At 40.5% G+C, this 25000-nt stretch overlaps 1 protein-coding gene across 3 annotated transcripts in view; it reads right to left on the bottom strand.

Annotated features, from left to right (window-relative positions):
* QTRT1 (queuine tRNA-ribosyltransferase catalytic subunit 1) overlaps positions 1-25000 on the bottom strand; it is a 351133-nt gene that overhangs the window by 303959 nt on the left and 22174 nt on the right. For all 3 annotated transcript variants that reach the window (XM_044084474.1, XM_044084475.1, XM_044084473.1), the window contains exons 2-3: positions 21496-21564; positions 20255-20393 (exon numbers count right to left, since the gene is read on the bottom strand). In XM_044084474.1, the coding sequence (XP_043940409.1) occupies positions 20255-20393; positions 21496-21564 (208 nt within the window). The remainder of the gene's footprint in view (positions 1-20254; positions 20394-21495; positions 21565-25000) is intronic.

Below are 25000 nucleotides of genomic sequence, written 5' to 3'. Positions count from 1 at the left end.
CAACACCTTTTCTACATACATTACCCCTTTGCTAAGTTATTTAACCCCCCTTAAGGATTATCCCAGCACAAGCATCTGAGAGAATCTCATTCCCCACTTCACCAACTTCTTTCTTGACCTCACCTTCTTTTGTTTATCATTTATCTCTAGTAACAACGCTTCCTTCACATCACCCTGGAATTCTTCCTTATCTACTGCTAAAAGCCATCTTATTCTCTCACTCAATACAGTTCTAACAACCTCTCTTCTGCCATCACATAAAGCCACTAACATAATAAATTTATTTTCCCTCATTACCTTCCATTCTACACCTCATTCCAAACTCCTTCCTCTAAAAAACTAAATGAAAACTCCAGCCAAGCTAGAACTTCCAGTGAGTGACCTCCCAAGCCTCCTGTAACAGAGGCACATGGGATATATGCAAATGACCCTTATGAACATCAGGTGTTTCAGCTATATGGCGATTCTGATTGCCCATGACTTTTACATTTGAAGTTGTTTTAATGGACAATATCAGGCCAATAAAACCAAACCCCACTAGCTATGGATATGCATATGTCAGCCTTGTTATGACCTCATCAGCATAGCATAAGCAGAGTGTTTGACTAAGCATAAGAAATACAGGGTTGTTATACCCAGCTGATGTCCATTATCATTAGGGTGACTGCAAAACATCCCAAATAACAAATTAAAACAAAGAGTTAGAAGGTCACTCTGAAAAAACAATCAGAAAAAACTAAATGAAAACTCCAGCACTGCTGTACTTCTCTTTGCAATTAAACCTCTGGAAGCAAACTTTCATCATTTGTCTTGCTAGCCTAATTATCCTCCTCATCCTCTAAAGGACTTCAGCTAAATGTAAACTACAGTTTAGCTGTGTGACTGGTGATTTAATAACACAAGAATTAAACAGAATATAATTATTTTGTACATCTAGGTTTAATAATCATCTCGGGTATCTTCATACCTTGATAAAGATGTTCTCTTTCTCAGCAAAATGATAGAGTACACTTGTGTAAGTAAACTTACAATAAAAGTAGATGCTCAAATGATCACTACCACAGTAGCCTACACTATAAAGGTTATACCCTGCATAGGATATAATGGCCAGACAGCTTCCAAAGCTTCAGGGCACATTCCTTGTGCCCAAACAGTTTGTCAGCTCGAGCTGACTAAAAAGACAGGTTTGGGAACCAAGTCCTTTACAGCTTTCATGCCAAAAGAGAGACGGAGGCTGAATCCTTTAAGGGCAGTGTTAGAAAATGTGATGATGTGAGGTAGTGCCAGTTGTGCCAGGGGAGTACAGCAGTGCATGTGTAATATATGTTAGCATAGCTAAATGGAGTTTTGTAAAGAATTATACATCATTTGAATATCAAACTGATTTATACAGATGCTTGTGTTAAACATGCATTTGTCCAGCTGCTCGGGTCCCACTGGACAGAAAAGAAATATACATGTATGTCAGACTGTACTGTTGTAACTGATGAAATGTATATATTTTAGAGAATAATGGAAGGGAAGGGGTTAAGCTCAGCCAAGCTAACCTTAAAAAAATAGCATGAAATTAAATGACTTGGCTTAGGTGATAAAGATTTTATCTCATAGGTCTGAATGCAGCCAGAGACGCAATATCTGTGAAAAACGTGAGCTGGGATCCTGCTTTACTGCCTTTAGTGATGAACTAATTGCTACTGTGTGGTGCCATAGAATGGCTTGTTAGTTTCTGCAGGAAGAGTGGAAGTGTTGGAATTGTTTCACAGTTTCTGATGCTGTAATAAACCTTAGCTAAAGTCCTCTGTGTATTGAGATATCAGTGCCTGATCTTGGCTCAGTTTCTAGTGAGAAGGTAGTGTGAGAGTACCACAGTCAGGTGACCAGATGTGATGTCATTCTATAGCCAGCACTGAAATTGTACTTGAATACTAGTGAGAGATGTGAAGTGTGCACTCTTGTTTTTGGCCTGACAAGACACTCATCCACGTACATCTTGTTTTAGTTTAGTAAGTAACTAGGGAACAGTAACTCTTCAGTCAGTTAGAAAAATATAGTGAGATTAGCTAAATATTGTTTTTTTTCTGTATCTGTCTGAGTCTTTCCATTGGTGTCATTTTTTTATACTTCCTTTGACTGAATACCAGTGTTTATTGTAAATTGATAATTCAGTATTTTCATGTTTTTTACTTATTACTAAATATATCTAAAACTTTCATTGGGCCTGGTCTTTTAGAAAATATTTAGCCTCTGACAGTATTTGCATTTATTTAGTGGCACTGTGACTCCACGTTCCTGAAAGTCTTGCTGTTTGGTTAAACACTACCATTTGTATAAGTATTACTTTTACTAAGTGTAATTGGGTACCCAGGTAACAGCCTTAAAGTAGCTGTCTTTGGGTGTTCTGGTCACAGTACATTTACCTTATAGTCGGGGTGGAGGTGGCAGAGCAGGTAAGCTGTGCCAGCCTTTCCCGTATATGTGTGTGTGTGTGTGTGTGTGTGTGTGTGTGTGTGTGTGTGTGTGTGTGTGTCTGTAAATCAAATCTCAAAGACAGCGTGTGTGACAGCTACTTTGAAAAGGGACACTGACAGCACTGACTTCACAGAGAGGGTGGTGAAGGGCTTGGCTTGAAATACTTGGCTAAGGACCCAACTCTACAGTGGTCAGTCAGGAGTCTTATTTGGGGCCTGGAGAGAAAGACCAGCACCAGGACTGGAGTGTGCATTCCCTGTATGCTCTAAAGGGAAAATGTACTTGGTGCAGAGAGCTGCATCTGAAATACTGTGTGTGTCTATTTTTCTCACAGTGAACCTTCCCCGCTAGTGTCATTATGGTGAGGACAGAGGTTCCTTGATCACTAGCCCAGAGAAAGGACGTCACAAGAACAAAAAAAATAAAATAAAAGTCCACATCTTGATATAAACAACACACCAAAAACAAGGTAGGTTGAGGAAGGGAGCAGCAACTGCAACAGTGATCATTCGAACATCTCCTGTTATGGAAAGTTTACTTATACAACACCAAAGCAACCAGGCTGGCTACAAACACCAGGATGACCAAAAATACATATACAAAGTTTATTGATTAAGCACTTTCATCTCCTATACCAGAGACTTCATCAGAATAATATATTCAAACTGACAATCCATCTTAAATAAAATGGAATCCAACCCTATTGGTAGTAAAAAAATTGCCATGATAAATTACAATTCCAGTCTTAAAGGGACAACAAGATAAATACACAGTAAGACAAGGTAGGTTACACAGGGTAACAGCAAAGTAAAATGAGTTAAAATACACAAGATAAAATTGTAAAATATCACATGTAAAAACATCTGGGTTGAATATGTTGCCCACAAATAAATACATATGAAAAAATACACATTTAAAAGAATATATGTATAATGCTAATGAAAATAAAACATAAAACAAATTTTTAACATACTTTTCAATACTCTAATGCTTTCAACTTGAGGGCTGGAGTAATGACAAATGATCATTTAAACCTGTGGTGCTCCTGCATGTAAACACAATTGCCACCTCAACTCACAGTATTCCAATTTTAACCCCCCATCACTCCCTCTTTCATGGGATATAACCTGTTCGCACACCCAAAATCTAAAATCAGCTCCTTCACATGCCTGGCTGTGTTTGTGTAAAGCGTTGGATTCTTTTCTACGATTAATTTCATATAGGTGTTTATAAATCCTCTGCTTTAAACTATGTTCTGTCTTACCCACATAGTATGAGGGGCAAGAAACAATAAACAACTCCCCTGGAAAAACAGTTGTAGTATTTAGCAGAGTTAGTTTAATATCAGACCCAAGAAGGGACAACTATCCAGTTTTGGCAATAAAATGACATTGTGGACATCTCCCACATTTAACTATACCATATTTTAATCTATCAATAGGCCTACCAGAGAGGTTTGTGCCCTTTTCAGATATATTCTTTAAATTGTGAACTCTCCTATAACTAAATTTTAATGGCTTCTCAAACACTTTTAAACTGTTAGGCATGGACACAAACATGTGCCAGTACTTACAAAGAATATTTCTAATTTCCTGCGTGTCCTGATTGTACCTAAGCACTACGTAGATTCCCAGTTTGCAAGGTTCCTTCTGGGTCACAATCCCCCAGCCATCCTGAGAAGTGAAGTTATTTATGTGGGGTACTGGTTGGGGTGACCTAATAAGGGGTACAAATTTGCTCCCCCATCCATCAAGAATTTCGTCTTTTAATGATTTGATGAGAGTTTTGGGGAAATCTCGGGCCAAAATAGAGATTCAATAAAATTTAACTCTTCCATTAAATCTTCCTTAACAGAAGTCATTCTTGCAGCCCTCACCATCAGACCCTTCACTATATTTTTCTTTTGGTGAAAGGGGTGATTGCTTTTAAAATGTAAATAAGTACTACATAAAATGATCCTTTCTATACAATTTGGATACAAACCTACAATTTTGCACATCCTTAAAAATTCTAACATGCAAAACATGTGTGCAAACTCTCGACATTATGAGTAAAAGTAAGGAACTCAGTGGTGCTGTTAATAAATGTCATAAAGACCTCAATTTCCTCCACACACCCACTCCAAGCAATAAATATATCATCCAAAAATCGATAATATGCTTGGATATTGATGAAAAAGGACGATGGAAATAAAAAATGTTTTTCCCAATATAATAACACTGTACTAGCAAATATCTGGGAGCATGCAGCACCCATGGCCACACCATCCATTTGCTGGTAATATTCACATTCAAAGTAAATAAAAATGTTCTTAAACACCAAATCTGTGTTTTCCAAAACTAGTCTAAATTCACTGGGGCTTAAGAATTCAAATTCTACCACAATTTCTTTGAACCATTGTAGAACTAATGTGTGGGTGATAACAGAAAAAAGATCCTTTATGTCACTGGTAATAAAATGGTAGCCCGAGTCAAAATCCAAACTCCCCATTTGAATCAGAAAATCCCAAGAGTCCAACAATATATGGTTGTACAGCCTATAAAACGGGTGTAGCTTAGTGTCCACATAAATGGCTAACAGTTGTGTCTTGGACCCTGCAGATGAAACAATAGGCCTCAAGGGGGGGGGGGGGGGTCAGTGGTGCTTTTGTGAACTTTAGGAATGCCAAAAATGTTGGGTATGAAAAATTTCTCTACTTTCAAAAAATCATACAGTCCATTATCAACAGCCCCCTATAAAAATTGTCCTCTAAAATCTTGTCATGCTTAGGTACAATCAGGACATGCAGGAAATTAGAAATATTTTTGTAAGTACTGGGACATGTTTTCGCCCATGCCTAACAGTTTAAAAGTGTTTCAGAAACCAGTAAAATTTAGTTATAGGAGAGGTCCATATTTAAAGAACATATTTGAAAAGGGCACAAACCTCTCTGGAAGGGCTATTAATAGATCAAAATATGGTACATTTAAATGTGGGAGATGCCCACAGTGCCATTTTACTGCCAACACCGGACAGTTGTCCCATCTTAGGTCTGATATTAAACTAACTCACAACTGTTTTTCCAGGGGAGTGGTTTATTTAGCATATTGTGTTTCTTGTCCCTCATATTATGTGGGTAAGACAGAACATAGTTTAAAGCAGAGGATTTATGAATACCTATATAAAATTATTCGTAGAAAAAAGTTCAATTCTTTATACAAACACAGCCAGGCACGTAAAGGGGCTTATTTTAGATTTTGAGTGTTGGAATAGGTTATACACCATGAAAGAGGGAGAGACTGGGGTTAAAATTGAAATACTGTGAGTTCATAGGTTTATAGGTTCATAGGTGTGTACTAGGCTAATGGCCCTGGAGCCTTTACAAGCCTAGCCCATAGAAGTGCCCTGGCATCATGTTGCCCAACGTTAGTTCCCAGTGCCTCTATCAAGTAGAGCCACTGAAGTGATCCCTGGGGTGAACTTTCTATTTCCCATCCACTCATCATGTACGGGAAGTCTATTCCAGAGCATGGGCAGTCTCTGGATTATGAACCTGTCCCTCCAGCATGTTCTGCTGATTGTGGTAATGAGGTTGAGGTCTCTGGAGTGTGTGGTGCAGAGGGATTGGGATTTCTTAGATGTAGCATTTCTAACAGAGCTGAGTTAGACATGGCTTTGTAAGTCAAGCAGAAATCGCCTCTCAGTAGACGACATGAGACAGAGAATAGCTGGAGTTTTTTTTTGAGTCTGTCCGTGTAGGACATGTGTTTAAGGCCTAGGATCCTCTTCATGAGGTACTTTTGTGGCCTTTCCAGCTGCTGCATGTGTCTAGTGAGGTACATGCCAACTGGGGCATTATACTCGATGACTAGCCTAATGAGGGAAGAGTAGAGAGAAATGATGACCTCTTTCTTCCTGGATGCAAAGCCCTTGGTAATGAGATGTGATGTGCCACACAGAAGAACTTTCTGACCACAGTGGCAATGTGGTGGTCGAAGGACAGGTTGCTGTCAACCTGTGTCCTTAGCTCTCTTATAATGCCTTCAGTGTTCAGTGGGCTCCCATCGATGTGGTAATTAGTGGAAACTGAGGTTTTACCCAAGGGGACAACGGTGCATTTTCTGACATTAAGCTTAAGGCCATGGTTTCAACACCAGTCATTGGTCTCAGTGAAGCCTTTTTGTAGGATGTCTACATCACTTGGGGAGTTAATAATTGCTCCCAGCTTGCAGTCGTCTGTGAACTTGGTCAGTCAGTGTTCCTCCATGTTGGCCTGGACTTCTGAGAAGTTGATGCCAAACAGGACAGGACCCAGGACTGATCCTTGTGGGACTCCACTAGTGACTGTTCAGCAGTCTGACTTGGAGTCCGCTACTTTCACGCCGTGGGTTCTATCTGTGAGCAAATTTGCAACCCATCTAGTGATATAGGGGTTGATGCCTAGTTTGGTGAGTTTATCAATAATTCCTGAGTGGGGAATGGTATCAAAGGCCTTGGCCAGATCGAGGTAAGCTGTATTAACTGCCTTGCCCTCATCCACACCTCTGGCGACTGACGCAAAGAAGTCAACCAGGTTGGGCAGGCATGATCTATCTTTCACAAAACCAAATTGCATGGGATCTAGAGTTTGGAGATTCCCTATATCCTTGTTAATTAGGTCCATGATGATGCACTCCATAACCTTACATATCAGACTCGTCAGGCTAATGGAGTGATAATTCCCAGGGTCTGTATTCACTCCCCCTTTATGGAGATGGATGACTGTAGTAGTGTGCCATTCAGTAGGGACAAAGCCTGAGGTGAGGCTGTGATTGAACAGGGCACACAGATGTGGTGCCAGTTCACTTTGTAGTTCATGTAGAACACATCCAGGGATATTGTCGGGTCCCATGGAAGCTGTATTCTTGGCCTTGGACAATGCAGCTTTAACCTGTGCTGCAGTAATGCTGGGTGTCTGGCATTCCTCCGGTATTGTGATTGGTCCTTTGGGGAGGGGGTAAAGTTGGCAGTGAATCTGTCAGCCAATATGTTGGCAATATCTGTTGGCTCAGTATATGAGGTACTATTGTGCAGTAACTCAGAGCAAACCTGGGTATTGCCATGGAGATTTTTGATATAACTACAGAAGGCTTTGTGGGGTTTCTTTTAGTGTCTGCCGCAATTCTGTCTTCATAGCTGGCTTTAGAGGTTTTGATGAGGGATCTTAACTTTTTGTTGAGGCTAATAAGGGAGTTTTTCCAGTTTTGGGATTTCACCTTTTTCTGCAACAGTTTCTTCCTTCAATTGTACAGTTTATTAATGGCAGGGGACTACCAGATTGGCTTCCTTTTTTTGGAGGAGAGTGTCTTGGTTCTGTAGGATATGGCTAGTTCCATACATTTATGTACATGTTCGTACAGTGCATTGGTGTATAATTCGGCAGTCATGCATCTATTTTCCATTGAAATGGGTGCCGTGAAGTTAGCCACCTCTGTTTTTATGAGCCCAAAGTCAGCTTTGGAGAAGTTTTTCATGGTGGTTACCTTTGCAGGGGGTGTGGGTGAGCTATGGATTTCCATAGCGATTAGTTTGTGGTCGGATCTAACCAGGGAGGAATTGACTATTGGTGTAGAGCAACAGTTGCCCATGTCAGTAATAACCAGGTCAAGGATGTTGCTTCCTCTAGTGGGGGTAAGAATGAGCTGGTCCAGGGAATGTTGGGCCAGTGTATTGGTGCATGAGTAGTTTTCTCAGTTGATGGGAGGGTAGTTGAAGTCACCTAGCATGAGTGTTGGGTTGGACCCTAATAGTTTCCAGGGTGCTTAGGAACATGGAGTGAGAGTCTTGGGACATGGTTTGGGACATGGTTGGGGACCTACAGCAGGCTACGACCTGAAGTGTTAGTTGTACCTGAAGTATCTCAGATGCATTATGCTGGGCTACTAGCCTGGAGGTGTGCATATCCTTTAAGAACATGGAAACACCACCACCTTTGGAACTTCGGTCCATGTTCTGGGGCAGAAAGGTGTGGAATAAGTTATTGCCTGGTAGCACTGGGGTGCTTTCTGCTGCTTTAAACCAGGTCTCTGTTACAGCACAAATGTCAATGTTCTCCATTTTGAGGAGTGCTTCAAGCAAGTGCATCTTGAGATTTATACTTGAGGTGGCAATTAAGTTTACTTGTAGCAGCACTACCAGGTATAAATGATTATTTGTCCATTACTCCAGGCCACAAGTTGAAAGCATTAGAGTACAGTAAATATGTTAAAAGTTGTTTTATATGTTTTATTTCAGTAGAGTTATACATATATTCTTTTAAATGTGTATTTTTTCAAATGCATTTATTTGTGGGCAACATGTTCAACCCAAATATTTTTACATGTGATATTTCACAAATTTATCTTGTGGTGTATTTTAACTAATTTTACTTTGCTGTTACTCTGTGTAACCTACCTTGTCTTACTGTGCATTTATCTTGTTGTCCCTTTAAGACTGGAATGGTAATTTATCATGACAATTTTAAAATACCAATAGGGTTGGTTTTAGTTTTAAGACGGATTGTCAGTGGTCTGGTGTAGGAGACGAAAGTGTTTAATCAATAAACTTTATTTGTGTATTTTTGGTCGTCCTGGTGTTTGCAGCCAGCCTGGGTGCTTTGGTGTTTAGTACAGCTATTTGCTGGGCTTGTCCATTTTTTTGTGTTATTAAGTTTACTTGCACAACTGTCCTATGTTCTTCAAGATGATCACTGCTGCAGTGGTCCAAGCTATATATAGGCAGATTACCATAACATAAGCATTTTGGGAGGAGGTGAAAGGGGAGCTCCTGGAGAATGGTTCTAACAATGCCGTATCTAAACCTAGAGAAAGAATCAAGCTTGTACTGCCTTGTAAAAAGTATGTATACAGGACCAACTTGCTGTTTCTCAAATACATCTAGAATCCAACCTTTTCTATAAAGCCACAGATGAAGCCAATGCCATGGTACAGTGGGCCTTGACCCTGCCTGGAATAGTTATTTTGTGGTGAAATTAACAAAAGCTAATAGCCTTAGACAATCAATTGGAAATAGTCTGTACTGACAGGTTGTCCCTATTTCTTACCTTCATAAGAAATGAACAACACATCTGAGAATCTGAAAGATTAATGTCTGTCAAGATAGTACCCAAGTTGTCAACGAACATCAAAGGTATGGAGTATCCCTTTCCCCTCATTTTTAGGATCAGCAAAGAAAATTGGGGAAATGGATCTTTTCACTTAAAGTAAACTTGGGATACCATTTTTGGTATAAAAGAAAGAAAGATTAGTTTTTAAAGAAACTCTGTCTCTGTGGAAAATGAGATAAGGTTGACTCACCATAGAGCTTGCAACTCAAACACTCTTCTTGCAGAAGTTAGAGCAATCATTAAAACTGTTTTCCATGTTAAGAACCTCAAGTCATCATTAGCTGGTTCAAATGAAACAAGCGTTAGCTACTCTAACACAAAATTAAGATATCAAGAAGGGCCGCCGGTTTTCTTGGTGGCCTTTTAAGCAAAACCCCTTTCAAAAACCTTTTGACTTGAGACTGTCTTGAAAGAGGAGGATCCATGGTAGGCATGCTGAAATGGCTGACAAATGAACCTAGAAGGAGTAAGAAAGGCCACAGGAAAGTAAGTCACACAAATATTATAAAACCAGAGAGCAACTAGCCATGAATCGCTGCTGATTATGTTGTTGGCACCAACAAGAAAATCTTTCCCAATTCCTAATATGTGATGTTCTAGTTGCAGGCTTTCTTGCCTCCATTAGTACCTGCTGTACGTCCTCAGTAAACAGGTGCCTAAAGTTGAAGTTGTCTGGGGTCAGGGTGCATCAAACACCTCTGATCTTATGTGAGTAGATCCAGTCTATGAGGAACTTGTGGTAAGTGCCCTTGGCCAATTCCAAAATAAGGAAGAACCACTGTTGCCTGGACCAGAAAGGGAGTCACCACAATGATCTTAAGGGATTCTTTCTGAATCTTCAGAAGTACCTTGGATATCATTGGAAAGAGTGGAAAACATACAGGAACATTCCTGTCCAAGGAAAAGAAAAGGCAACTGTCTTCCAGGCCTTCTTGCATGGAGTCCTGAGGCAGAATCTTGCCAGCTGATTATTCAGAGGAGGCCAATGGGTCATTTAGAGCAACTGCCGTCGGATGGATCAAATCTTAGAAGACCCCCAAATCTAGTATACATACATGAGGATCTGCACTGTCCTGCTCAGCTTGTCTGCCACAAAATATTGCTCTGACAGAATGAAGGATGGCTGTAGAGTGAGATTCTGCTGTGAAGCTACATCCCAAGTTAACATGGCTAGTCTGCAAAATGAGTATCACCTGGCCCCCCCACCCCCACTTGTTGATGTACCACAAGACAGTGGACCTGTCTGAAACAACTTGAAGAGGTCTTTTATATATACATGCTTGCATCTACCTAGGTATTCCACACATCTTGCACATTTATCCCTCCTGAAACTACCCGCCAAGTAAAGACTGAGCCACCTGTGATGACTGTCTGCGTTGGAACTGGAAGGAGAAGGGAAAACAGAATTTTGGAATATTTGTTGTCTCCACCAAGTAATTTCTTCTCTGACAAACCCCAGCACTGGAGTTTGAAAAGACAAAAGATGCTGGTGCTGGCACCAAACAGACATCAGATACCATTGTATCTTTCTCATGTGGAGTCCTGCCAGAGTTATCATGAAAGTCATAGCCGACATGTGACGCAAAATCCTGAGGTACTCTCTTGCAGTGATCGAAGTCTAACTGGAAAACCTTAAAAACATATCTAGATACAGATGCCTTTAAACTGAGGTGTCTAGCAGACACCCTAGGAACACAATCCTGTATGAAGGAGTCAAAAAGGACTTTTGAATGTTCTTTTGGAATTCCAGCTTAGGTAAGAAATCTCTCACACAAGTGACAGTTTCCTGACACTTCGAAAAAGACTCTGCAAGGATAAGCAAGTTGTCTAAATATGGAAAAATGTGGATACCCTGTGGCCTGCAATGAGCTGTAACTGGATCTAGACACTTGGTGCAGTGGATAGTCCATAGGGTAAGGCAGGGCAATGATAAAGTGAGCCAGACACACACAACCTTAAGAAACGCCTGAAGGCCTGATGAATAGTAATGTGATAACCATCTTTTAAATCTAATGTTACCAGGAAACCTGAACTGGGAAGAAGAGGTAACAGATTATAAAGTGACATAATTCTGAACTTAGGTGCTATCACAAATACGTTTAAGAAAGAAGGATCCAGAACTGGTTTCAAAGCATCTTCTTTCTTTTGCAGTAAAAACATCCCCGATTAAAAAACCTTTCACAACTTGTGAAGGAGGAAATAGTTCTATAACTATCTGGAACAGCATGTAATGAAGGATAGGTGGAGCTAAAAGTGTCTCGTCTGGTGGATGAGGAAACACCTTATGGAAAGGTGGAAAATCCTCTCACTGCCATCTGTAACAATCTTCAGAAACCATTTGCCTAAAACTATCTGTTGCCAAAGAGAAAAGTGGATATTAAGACTTTCTGGAATGGAAAAGGGACTGCCAGGGTTGGAGGAGGGAACAAAGACCATTAAACAGTTAAAATGACTTGTTGAACATTGGTTGTTTTTAGGGGGTTCTTGAAGTTTTTTGGAACACCCTTATTGTTTTGCCAAAAGGAGGGGTTAGAGAATTCCTTAGAAAACATAAAAAAGAAGGGCAGAAAATCCTTAGAAATTCACTGAATTAACTTACACCTTTTATCAAATCAGGAATTTATCTATAAGCAGCTCCGTAACAAAATCAAAAAGCTAGTTATAAATGATAAAAAAAAAAAAAAAACTATTTCTCTATACAACAATCCAGCCAAAGTCATAGTCCAAAAAAGTTCTGGAAATCTGTCACAACCCTAATTACTCCTGGTACCATGCAAACCCCATCCCCTTTAACAGATAATGCGCCACAGCAAATTGCCCAAATGTTCAATACACAAGTTATGTTCACCATTCAAAACCTGCTCAATACCTCTCTTCAACAGCTATCCATAACAACTTTGAAATCCCCAAAAGCCCCATCCAGGAAATCATCAGCTCTTCTCACCAAAATCTGACACATCAACTGCAGCACTCCCTCTACCCCATCCTTTTCTATACAACCCGTACAAACCTCACTAATACTTAAACTCCGCAAAAAATTAAGACCGTGCTCTCTCTCCGCTGATAATTTACCTCCAGAATTTCTACACCTCACAGCCCCTGCAATTGCCTACCCTGTAAGCATACTAATAAATCGATCACAGAGTCATATGTTCCCCTACTGTGGAAAAAAATCAATTATCACCCCACTACACAAAGGTGGCAACACCTTTGATCTCTCAAACTACAGACCTATCTCTATTCTTTCCCCATTATCAAAAATCTTAGAGACATTTATACATACCCAACTCCTAAAGTACCTCCTAAACCACAACCTACTCTCCAACACCCAGCATGGATTTCTCCAGCCCACAGCACTACTACAGCCCTACTATCATTCACAGATACTATTTTTAAAGCCTTGGTTGCAGACCTTATTACTTCTGTGAGCCTATTAGATCTATCCAAGGCTTTTGAGACTGTGTCACACACCAAATTACTGCAAAAACTAGAATCAATAGGCTGCTCCCCTATATATACTTAATTGGTTTTCAAGCTATCTACAAAATAGGAAACAAGCTGTAAAATGGCAAACCAAACTATTGGACCATCTTGACAATAACACAGAAGTTCCCCAAGGCTTAATTCTAGGACCACTTCTGTTTAATATATTCATAAACGGTCTCCATAAAGCATGCCTACAAAGCAACCTTGTCCAGTACGCCGACTACTCCACCATAATCTCCACCTCTGGTAACTTATCCAACCTACAAAGGCTCACAAAAACAACTTTCACATCCACTGAAACATGGTTAACTGATGCCCAGTCTGACAACAAAATAAATAAATAATTAAATAAATACATTCCTTGAATGAGAAGAAGGAATGCGTTACACATCCCATACGGCTGTATCTGCCCATTCATAGATTACAGCTGCAGCGGCTATGCTTTTCAGCCAAAGTGCACTACGGCAACGTGCTGCTGCAGCTGTTTGGTTTCGGCGATGTAGCTCGCAGGGAACTGTCTTGCGAGCTACACGCCGGAATCCAAGCAACTTCTATATACGTCTAAACCCAACAAGAGAGACAGACAGAGCCTATGTTCTTATAAGATTACTAAACTCTGGAACAGCCTACCCCCTCTCATCACTCAACTAGACTCCTTAAATACCTTTAAAACTAAACCAAAGTCTTATTATCTTAATAATCTTATCTTGACCTGCTTAAATCATCCAAAACCACCTTAATTCTATGATTACCATCAGTCCTAATCTCTACCACTACGTTTTCCTTTCTCTTTCTGTTACTGTGCAAACAATTTATCTTGAACTTCCACTCAATTTATGTCCTTTTCCAGTCCCACACTTCCTAATCACCATGTCTTAGTCACAGTCCTTTTCACCTCTGTGTCAACTCCTACACAAAACTGTCTAACCTCTAACCTATCCTCTTATACATCAAATATGATACAAGCTGATTATATTTGCATTGTATTTAACTTTCCACCATTTGTTTCTTAACCTTGAAATTAATATGTGTCAACATTCTATGCATTAACTTTGTCTATTCTATTTAATAGTTCAACTTCTACCTGTGAAAATGTTTTTCTTGCTTGTTACATTATGTTTTTGGGGCTTTCCTCCCGGGCCACCACTGAAAATGGGTCTTTGATCCAGTGGACTTTCCCGGTCAAGAAATAAATAAATAAATAAATTACACATTTTAATCAGCTCTGCAGAAAAAGAACCAAAAAGTGAAACTCTATCAAAAGGAGAGATTAAAATCTCATTATTCACACCTTCGTCAGAGGTTCTGAGAATGTAGAAAGGCAAACCTCCTCAAAACAATACCACAGGCCATAGTCCTGGAAGAATTATCAACAGACTAATACACACACTGAAAACAGACAGGAGCGAATGGTACTATAATCAACTTCTTCTTCTTTCGGCTTTTCCCGGTTAGGGGTCGCCACAGTGGAGCACCTGTTTCTATTTCTTCCTGTCCTCTGCATCTTGCTCTGTCACACCAACCACCTGCATGTCCTTTCTAGCCACATCCATAAACCTTATCTTACGCCTTCCTCTTTTCCTCTTACCTGGCAGCTTCATTCTTAGCATCCTTTTCCCAATATACCCAGCACCCCACCTCAGCACATGTCCAAACCAACTCAATCTTGCCTCTCTGGCTTTGTCTCCAAACTGTCCAACCTGGGTTGACCCTCTAATATACTTATTCCTAATCCTGTCTACCCTCGTCACACCCAGTGCAAATCTTAACATCTTTAACTCTGCCACATCCAGCTCTGACTCCTGCCTTTTTGTCAATGCCACTCTCTCCAACCCATATAACATAGCTGGTCTCACTAGCCTTTGGTAGACCTTCCCTTTCACTCTTACTGGAACTCATCTGTCACAAATCACTCCTGACAATCTTCTCCACCCACTTCACCCTGCCTGTACTCTCTTCTTAATGTCTCTTCCACACTCGCCATTACTCTGAACTGTTGTTTCCAAGTATTTAAACTCATCCACCTTCGCCAACTCTACTCCCTGCATCCTCACTATTCCTCTATCCTCCCTTTCATTCACACACATATAGTCTGTCTTAGTCCGGCTGACCTTCATTCCTCTTTTCTCTAGAGCATATCTCCACCTCTCCAGGGTCCCCTCAATCTGTTCCCTACTCTCACTGCATATCACAATGTCATCTGCAAACATCATAGTCCACGGGGACTCCTGTCTGATCACATCTGTCAACCTGTCCATCACCAGTGCAAATAAGAAAGGGCTCAGAGCTAATCCTTGATGTAATCCCACCTCCACCTTAGATGCATCTGTCACTCCCACTGCAGATCTCACCGCTGTCACACTACCCTTGTACATATCCTGTACCACTCTTACATACTTCTCTGCCACTCCCGACTTCCTCATACAATACCACAACTCCTCTCTAGGCACCCTGTTATATGCTTTCTCTAAGTCCACAAGGACACAATGCACTTCTGACTGTACTTCTCCATCAACACTCTCAGAGCAAACATTGCATCTGTAGTGCTCTTTCCTGGCATGAAACCATACTGCTGATCACTAATCATCACTTCCCTTCTTAACCTAGCTTCCACTACTCTTTCCCAAAATTTCATGCTGTGACTGATCAGTTTTATCCCTCTGCAGTTACTACAGCTCTGCACATCACCCTTATTCTTAAAAATTGGTACCAAAACACTTTTTCTCCACTCCTCAGGCATCCTCTCACTTTCCAAGATTTCATTAAACAATCTGGTTAAAAATTCCACTGCCATTTCTCCTAAACACCTCCAAGCTTCCACAGGTATGTCATCTGGACCAACAGACTTTCCATTCTTCATCCTCTTCATAGCTATCCTTATTTCTGCCTTGCTAATCCATTGCACTTCCTGATTCACTATCTCCACATCATCCAGCCTTCTCTCTCTCATTCTCTTCATTCATCAGCCCCTCAAAGTACTCTTTCCATCTGCTCAACACATTCTCCTCGCTAGTGAGTACATTTCCCTCATTATCCTTTATAACCGTTACCTGCTGCACATCGTTCCTAGCTTGGTCCCTCTGTCTAGCCAATCGGCACAGGTCCTGTTCTCCCTCCTTAGTGTCCAACCTTTCATACAACTCTCTATACGCCTTATCCTTAGCCTTTGCCACTTCTCTCTTTACCATGCACCTCATCTCCTTATACTCCTGACTACTTTTTTCATCTCTCTGACAATCCCACTTCTTCTTCGTCAACCTCTTTCTTCGTATATACTCTCCTGTACTTCCTCATTCCACCACCAGGGCTCCTTGTCCTCCTTCCTCTGTCCAGATGTCACACCAAGCACCTTTCTAGCAATCTCCCTTACTAGCTCTGCTGTAGTTACTCAGCTATAAAATAAATAAATAAATAAATAAAATAAAACTATTCAGTAACACTTCACTGCCACCCAGTGCCTGTCTTAACTCTTCCCTGAACTCCACCTCACAATCACCCTTTTTCAATTTCCACCATTTGATCCTTGGTGTTGCCCTCACACTCCTCCTCCTCTTCTTGATCACCAATGTCATTCTACAGACCACCATTCTATGCTGCCTAACTACACTTTCCCCTGTCACCACTTTATAGTCTCCAATCTCCTTCAAACTGGCCCTCCTGCATAGGATATAATCCACCTGTGTGCATCTCCCTCCACTCTTGTATGCCACCCTATGCTCCTCCATCTTGTTAAAATACGTATTCACCACAGCCATGTCCATCCTTTTTGCAAAATCCACTACCATCTGACCTTCTGCATTCCTTTCCTTAACACCATACCTACCCATCACTTCCTCATCCCCTCTGTTCCCTTCACCAACATGTCCACTGAAAGCTGCTCCAATCACCACTCTCTCGCCCTTGGGTACAGTCATCACCACTTCATCCAGCTCACTCCAAAATTTTTCTTTCTCATCCATCATACACCCAACTTGCGGAGCATATGTACTAACAACATTCATCATTACACCATCAATTTCCAGCTTCATAAACATCACTCTATCTGACACTCTTTTCACCTCCAAACACTTGGCATACTGTTTCTTCAGGATAACCCCTACGCCACTTCTCCTCCCATCCACACCATGATAAAACAATTTGAACCCACCTCCAATACACCTGGCCTTACTTCCCTTCCACCTGGTCTCTTGTACACACGACATATCAACCTTCCTTCTGTCCATCATATCAGCTAGCTCTCTCCCTATACCAGTCATGCTTGCAACATTCAAAGTTCCTACCCTCACTACCACACTCCTAACCTTTCTCCTCTCTTCCTGCCTTTGGGCATGCCTTCCCCATCTTCTTCTCTTTCTCCTCCTTTGGCCAACAGTAGCCCAATTTCCGTCAGCACCCTGTCGGCTAGCAGTACTGGTGGCAGTCATTGTTAACCCGGGCCTCGACCGATCCGGTATGTAAATCTGTATTGGTTTCTGCATATCTCATTTGGCAAATGTTTTACGCCAGATGCCCTTCCTGACGCAACCCTCCCCATTTATCCGGGCTTGGGACTGGCACGAAGAAATGCACTGGCTTGTGCATCTCCAGTGGCTGGGTTGGTACTATAATTAGCTAAATAATTTAAACCAGATTTTTATTCACAAGAAGAAACTGCATACCAAACATTTCTCATACTTTCAAAATTAGTCAGAATAAACATTAACATGTGAGTATGAAAATTCAAAATTCTGAAAACCAAAGTTGCAGAAGCATACAATATTTCATCATTTCTCAATAATCTTCCCACTCTTATCAAAAAGAGTAGGACAGGAGTTAACTAACTGTTTAACAGCAATAGGCTTAACTAAAACTATAGCTGCTGGGTAAGGTTTGGGAACAGTGTATAAAAACTTAAAAGACAGAGAACTGTATACATTCTATCTGTCTTTTTAGGGCAGCAGGCTTGCTATCAGGAAAATTACAGACATAGACACACAAGAAATTAATTCTGTAACAGCTCATAAAATTTTCCTGAGGGACTGAGAAGCCTCAATGCAATCCCAGTTAAAACACTGGCACATACTAGAAGTAGTCTCATAGAGACAGGAACCCCTAAAGGGATAATCAGAAGATGAGGTCTCCTCAGAGTCTGAATCAGAAACCTAAGGAGAAAACCCTGTATCTGTCCCTTCATCTTCCTGTCCAGATTAAGAAGCTTGAATCTCTTTAGATTCTTTTACCTGAAAGCACTTAAGAAGGATCAATAGCCTGAGCAAAATCCCCTCAACCAGACCCAGAAAACTATTCCTATCTAAGAAAATTCGAAGAGGAGTAGATATACATTTAGTTTTTCTGTTTATTTTTTGACAGAAAAATGGGGCCAACAATTTTATAAATGGCAGCAGCAGCACTTTCCCCAGGGATGGGTACAACATTCAGACAAAATAGGGAATTCTTCCCTGTTCTCTCTCCCAAGACCAACAAGAGTGGCTCTCCCTTGCCCACTGAGGGGACTCCAACAGCTGCAGAGGACATGGCTAACCCCTGGTCCACAGTGGCTGTAGGTGCTACACCTGAGGGATCTGGGGTAAAAGATGAGTGGTCTGAGGTACAACAAATGGCTACAGCAGGGTCACCCACCCGTGGCCGAGGCAAACTGCTAGACTGCCGTGGTGGCATAACTTATTAGCTTACCTTTTTCTTTTTGTGGTTGGAAGGATAGATTGTGGGACCAACAGATTATTCTATGGTCCAGACAAAAACAGTGCCTCTTTTCTGGGGAAAACAAGCAGCGAAAGCCGATACAAAACTTAAAGACTCTTTTTTTTTCACAAAAACACACAGCAAAATAAGCACTTTAAAATACTTAGCCAGCCCCAAAAAGTAAAATAAACAGAATTTCTCAATAGAAAAAAATGTTTTTAAATACTTTAACTTTTAAACTGACAGGAAAAAAAGTGTTTTCATTTAGACGTGCAATATAGTCTCAGAACAGTCCATTAAAATACAGACTCCTAGCTTTAAAATAATTTTCCTGAACAGGAAAGTGTTAATAAACAAACGATGTTTATAATGGAAGTTTTTTTCCACCTGAAGGGAGTATGTCTGTCCAGCAAAGGAACAACACAAGCCAACCACCAACTAAAAGCCTCAGAGGAGCAGACTCCACGGCAGCAGGAAAGCTCTGAAAGGCTTGATCACCCAAACCTGCCTTTTTAGTCATCTCTGCTCGAGATGACATCTGGGTGCATGGAATGTGCCCTGAAGCTTTGGAAGCTGGCTGGCTGTTTTATCCTATGCAAGATATAACCCATATTTCTTAGGCTACTGCAGCAGTAATCAAGGCAAACATCTTGTACAGCAGTTTATATTTAAACAGTAAATTCTTGCAACACTGTAAGAAAAATCTAGGCTCCACTAATCAACCTAAAATTGTCAAACTGTATACAGCTGTAGTGTTTTGGGTACTTCACATTTGTTTCAGAAGTTATGGCTTGTATTACAACTTTTTTGAACCGCACAAGTTCCAGAACAAAATGTTAACAACTGTTATATTTCTGATTTACTTCCCTTATAAACTCCATGGATTTCTGCAGCTCATGGATTTAGGTATGACTTGTGAGTGTGGTTAGAACGTAGCCTGACAAAGAAATATTCATTTCAAAAAGATTACAAAAAAAATAGAAAAATGTCTATAAGGTACGATAGTGCCACCTGCTGGTTAATGGTGTTGAAGTAAGCAAAAGAGAACAAAGAGGCAACTTCAAGGTACTTCCAAAACTGATTAAAATGACACCCTTCAACAAAGGAGAAGACTACAACTGAGACATTCATGAGAAAAAATTGGACCATACCTCTCAACCTCTAGTGCTAGATATCTGGACAAAGCCTGACAAAATAGGGGGACACAGGCCCAAAAACAGGGGCAGATGTTAAATATTGCTCTTATAAACTTAGAAAGTTGCTAGAATAACAGGGTTTGTGTAACATACATTTTCTGAAGGTTTTAAAGTCTGAAGCGCAAATGTATGTCATCATTTAGTGACTTAAATCCTCAGATCATCCCAGTGATGTACCAGAAAAATCACAAATTTTATGAGGAATAAACCAAAAATATGAGGCAAAAATCTGGAAATTATGCAAAAATCTGGACAGCCAAGAAGTATGGATGGGACTGAACATTTCCATTTTACTTACCTAGTGCATTCTGTATTTCAATAGATTTCTCTGGCGTTAGTAAGATTTCCTTTTTATCATATGGGGATTGAAACCGGACACCCTCCTCTGTCACCTCAGACAATTCAACTAATGATACCATCTGGAAACCACCACTGTCCTGAAAGACAGAAACTTCTTAAAGCAGCAATAGATAACCTGTTTTTAACACCTAAATGTTAGTAATACATGTCAGTAGCACATCAAAGCCTCAGGGAGAAACCAGACATTACAGATGAATGCACAGATCGACAGGCAGATATGTCTGGGGGGGGTATTTCCACACATTTTCAAGACTGAATGCAAAATGCACTGCAATTGGATTAAAAGTCATCATTCTTAGCCAGCAGTATCACTCAGCAGCAAGAGAATGCTCTTCCTCAATTTATTTCATGTTTAAGGATTACATTTTTACCTTAACATCAGTGCAATCTATTTTACAATTTACCATATGCCTTCTTTTGAAGAAAAAGGAAATTATATGAAAGGTAAGCATGGCTGCAATCACCATAGAAACTGAACACTTGAAACCATTTCTCACAACCTTGGACGATTAAAAATCAAAACACTGATTCTTAAAATCGTTAGAGTGTTAAAAACAGGGGCACTTTCTTATTTTTCAAAATGCAAGGTCTTCAGATACAAAACCCCTTACAGTACATAAGAAATTTCTGTACAGTAGTACAGTTGTTTAGCAATATTTAAACCATAAAAAATACACATACAAAGATTGAATTCCAGCTAACGAACGCAATCTAACCGGACAAGCTTTCAAGTCAAGTTAAGAGAATAAACCCAGTCCTCTACCTACGATCTCACATTTTCCTATTTCAAAAGTTGAATAAAAACTGAAGTCTTCCTTGTGGTTTTGAAAAGCTTTAGTTTTGAAGAACGTCCAACAAAGGTAGATGACTGCTGTGGCAAAAATCTCTCCATTTTACTTCAGTTGTCTTGTAATGACTTGTAACATTTAAACCACTGAATAGGCACGTTTATGAAAAAAATCCATAAATTTAGAAGGAGCAAGACAAAAATCAAGATAAAATGAAGGAAAAAATCCCAGTGCCAAGTTTAATTAATACTAGTTGAGAGGTATGTCTGCAGCTCAAAAGTTACAAATACTACTTCACTAAGAAAGGAAAAAAATAGCGAACTTTACTGGCTGCCTTCACAGCATGATCAGTGCTGTCTGACAGTGTAACCATCAACCTCCAGATACTCACTGTAAGTAAATTACGCTTCCAGTTCATAAAACCATGAAGGCCATTCGCTTTCTTGATTAGCTCAGGACCCTAAACAGGAAAAAAAAATGTATTATTTTTCTAAAACTATACAGAGAGTTCATGGAAATACTTTACCTGAAGAACATCTTTAAGGGTCACATAATTCACATACAATCACAACCACCACCCTCCTCTGCAGAATGTAAATTGTGCCTAGTGTGTGTCATCTCTTGTTTTACTTCCAATTTTTAATTACTGCTCTGCTCATGATCTACCATCAATACTTGATTACATTAAGCCACACTGGCTGCTTACTATGTAATTCCTCCATGCAATTCTCTGTTAAAGTTACCAAAAATAGATAAGAAGGCCAAACCCAGAAAAACTAGAATGTAAAGTTGCAGCAATATCTTGTTCAGAGAAACTGGGTTCATAATAAAAGGAACCACGATGATCAATTTTTAAGGTATTCTTTCTTTCTCTCTCTGGTCACCCACAGTGTATACGATCAAGGCACAATGCTACTAATGAGAAGTGCACAACAGGAACATGTATGTAACACAGGCACTTGCTAGAATGTATCCCTTTGCTCTCCAAGCAATAGATCACATGCATGTCCCTTGTGCTCAACTAGTTAGTGATTCTACAACACAGACAAGTATCAGGCTTCTATCTCAGTAGGCCACTACACATTTAACTAACCTAATCTGATACTGTACATAATTAAATGTTGTTTTCTGAATTACAAACAGTAGCACTCAATGCCACACTAGAAATGTATTGATTCTTCAGTCTAGTAGTTTTCCAACACCCTCTGTGAAATCAGTGCTCTCAGTGTCCCTGTTCAACATAGCTGTCACACACACTCTTTTGAGATTTAGATTTTCACACACCAGGGAAAGGCTGGCACAGCTTGCCCGCTCTGACACCTCCACCCAGACTATAAGGTAGACTTACTGCCACCAGAAGACCCAAAGCCAGCAACTTTAAGGCTCTTACAAGAGTATCCAATTACACTTAGTAAAATTAATACTTATACAAATGGTAGTATTAATCATGCAACAAGACTTTCAGGAATGTGGAGCCACAGTACCACTAACTACGTGCAAGTACTCTCAAAGGTTAAAGTCCTGCCACAATGAAAGGTCCAGATATATTTAATAATAAATAAAAAGAAAGCATGAAAAGACTGAATATCTACCTGAAATTAACACCAGAGTTTCAATCAAAGAAAATGTAAAAAACAACACATATGGAAAAACTCACAGATACAGAAAAAAACTACATTTAGCTAATCTCACTATATTTTTCTAACTGACTGAAGAATTACTGTTTCTGAGTTACTTAATAAAGCAAGACAATATGAAGGTGGATGGGTGTCTTTCTCAGGTCCCCAAAACAGAGTGCAATTATCACATCTCCCACTAGTATTCAAATACAATTTCAGTGTTGGCTACAGAATGGCATCATATCTGGTCACCTGACTCTGTTGTTCCCACACTACCCCCTCACTAGAAACTAGAAAATGATCCAGGGTCTGGCACTGATGTGTCATAATACACACACAGAACTTTAGCTAAGGTTTATTACAGCATCGGGAAACTGTAAAGCAATTTCAACACTTCCACCTTTCTAACAACTAACAAGCTATGCTCTGGCACCCCAGGGTAGCAATTAGTTAACCACTAAGGACAATACAGCAGGACCCTAGCCCAGGCTTTTCGAAGACATTGCATCTCTGGCTGCATTCAGACCTGTGAGATAAAACCTTTATGGCTTAAACCAAGTCATTTAATTTCAGGCTATTTTTCTTAAGGATAGCTGGGCTGAGCTTAACCCCTTCTCTTCTAGTATCCTCTGTTAAAATATAGACACTTCCATCAGTTACACCAATACAGTCTGATATAAATGTATATTTCCTTTCTGTCCAGCAGGACCCACTGTTGATACATTTTAACACAAGCATCTGTACAAATCAGTTAGATATTCTGACGACATGTAGTTATTTACAAAACTCCAGTGAGCTATGCTACAGTCTGACATACATGTACATTTCTTTTCTGTCCATAAGCCCCACTATTGATACATTTTAACACAAACATCTGTACAAATCAGTTAGATATTCCAATGACATATAGTTAGTTACAAAACTCCAGTTAGCTATCCAGGCATATGTTACACATGCACTGCCTTAGACTCAAGCTAATTTTTCAATTGACCCTAGAGAAACGTTGCTTCAGAGAAACAAGACTGGCTGGGAATACATTAACCCACACCCTGTCTTGACAGCCCATCTGCACTGGCATTGCTGACCACACTACAGTGCTACACTGTCATGTCACATATGCCTGCAACCCTAGGCTCCACCTTAATAACTTGGCATTTTGCTGGCTGGCTCAATGTAGGCATGTTAAGGGACTGTGGACTGTAACCACAGTAAATTTCCTTCCACACAGATAAGGCTGACATTTCTTCAGTACCCATACTATGGTAAGACATTCCTTTTCTACATCTGTATAACATTCCTCCCTGGGTTGGAGTCCATGGCTGAGATATACAAGAGGGTGCTCTTCTCCCTCTGAGGAAGCCTGGATGAGTACAACCCCCACCCCATGGTTTGAAGCATCCACCTGCACAACAAATTCTTTGCTGTAACCTAGACTGGCTAGCACAGTGGGTCCTCCCAAAACCTCTTTAACCTTTTGGAATGCCTGCTCGCAGGCTAGGGTTCACACAACCTTATCTGGCTTATTTTTCCTGGTCAGGTCTGTGAGGGGACCAGCTATTGTACTATAATTTAGGAACAAACTTTCTATATTTCCCTGCTGTCCCAAAGAATGCTCTCATCTGCTTTTTGGTAACAGGGGCAGACCCTGCCTGAATAGCTTCAACTTTGGCAGATTCTGGCCTGCTCTTACTACTTTTCATAGACCTCTGCCATACCCATCTGAAGCTTAATGGGCTTAATGGTCAACCATGCCCTTTGCAGTCTGCCCAGGACCTCCCTAACATGCTGAAGGTGCTGTTACCAGGAATGGCTATAGATAGCAATACCATCCACATAAGCAAAAGCATAATCTCCTGCTCCTACTAGGAAACTATCTACCAGACTCTGGAAGGTCGCTGGGGAAGTTTTCATCCCAAAGGGCATCTTTGAACTCATATAATCTGAAAGGAGTCACAAAGGTTCACCTCTCTCTAGCAGTAGGAGTCATGGACATCTGCCAGAAGCCCTTGGTCAGATAAACAGTGGTTGGCTACTTAGCCCCACCCAGCTGCTCAAAGGCTTCATCTGTCCTAGGCATGGGGTAAGCATCTGACTCTGTGTGACTGTTTAGTTTTCTGTAGTCCACAAAGAACCTGGTGCTGCCATCCTTCTTTGGTACCAGCACCACTAGGGATGCTCAGGGACTGCTGGACTCCTGGATTACTCCCAGTTTCAATATCTCCTGTATCTCCACCCTCAGAGTCTGTATGACTCAATCAGGCACCCTCTAAGGGGCCT

Source organism: Protopterus annectens, chromosome 9.part0 (genome assembly GCF_019279795.1).
Source record: "Protopterus annectens isolate FY-2018-M chromosome 9.part0, PAN1.0, whole genome shotgun sequence".
NCBI lineage: Eukaryota > Metazoa > Chordata > Ceratodontiformes > Protopteridae > Protopterus > Protopterus annectens.
Note: the sequence above shows the minus strand (reverse complement) of the source record. Positions and strands in the feature narration are given on the sequence as shown.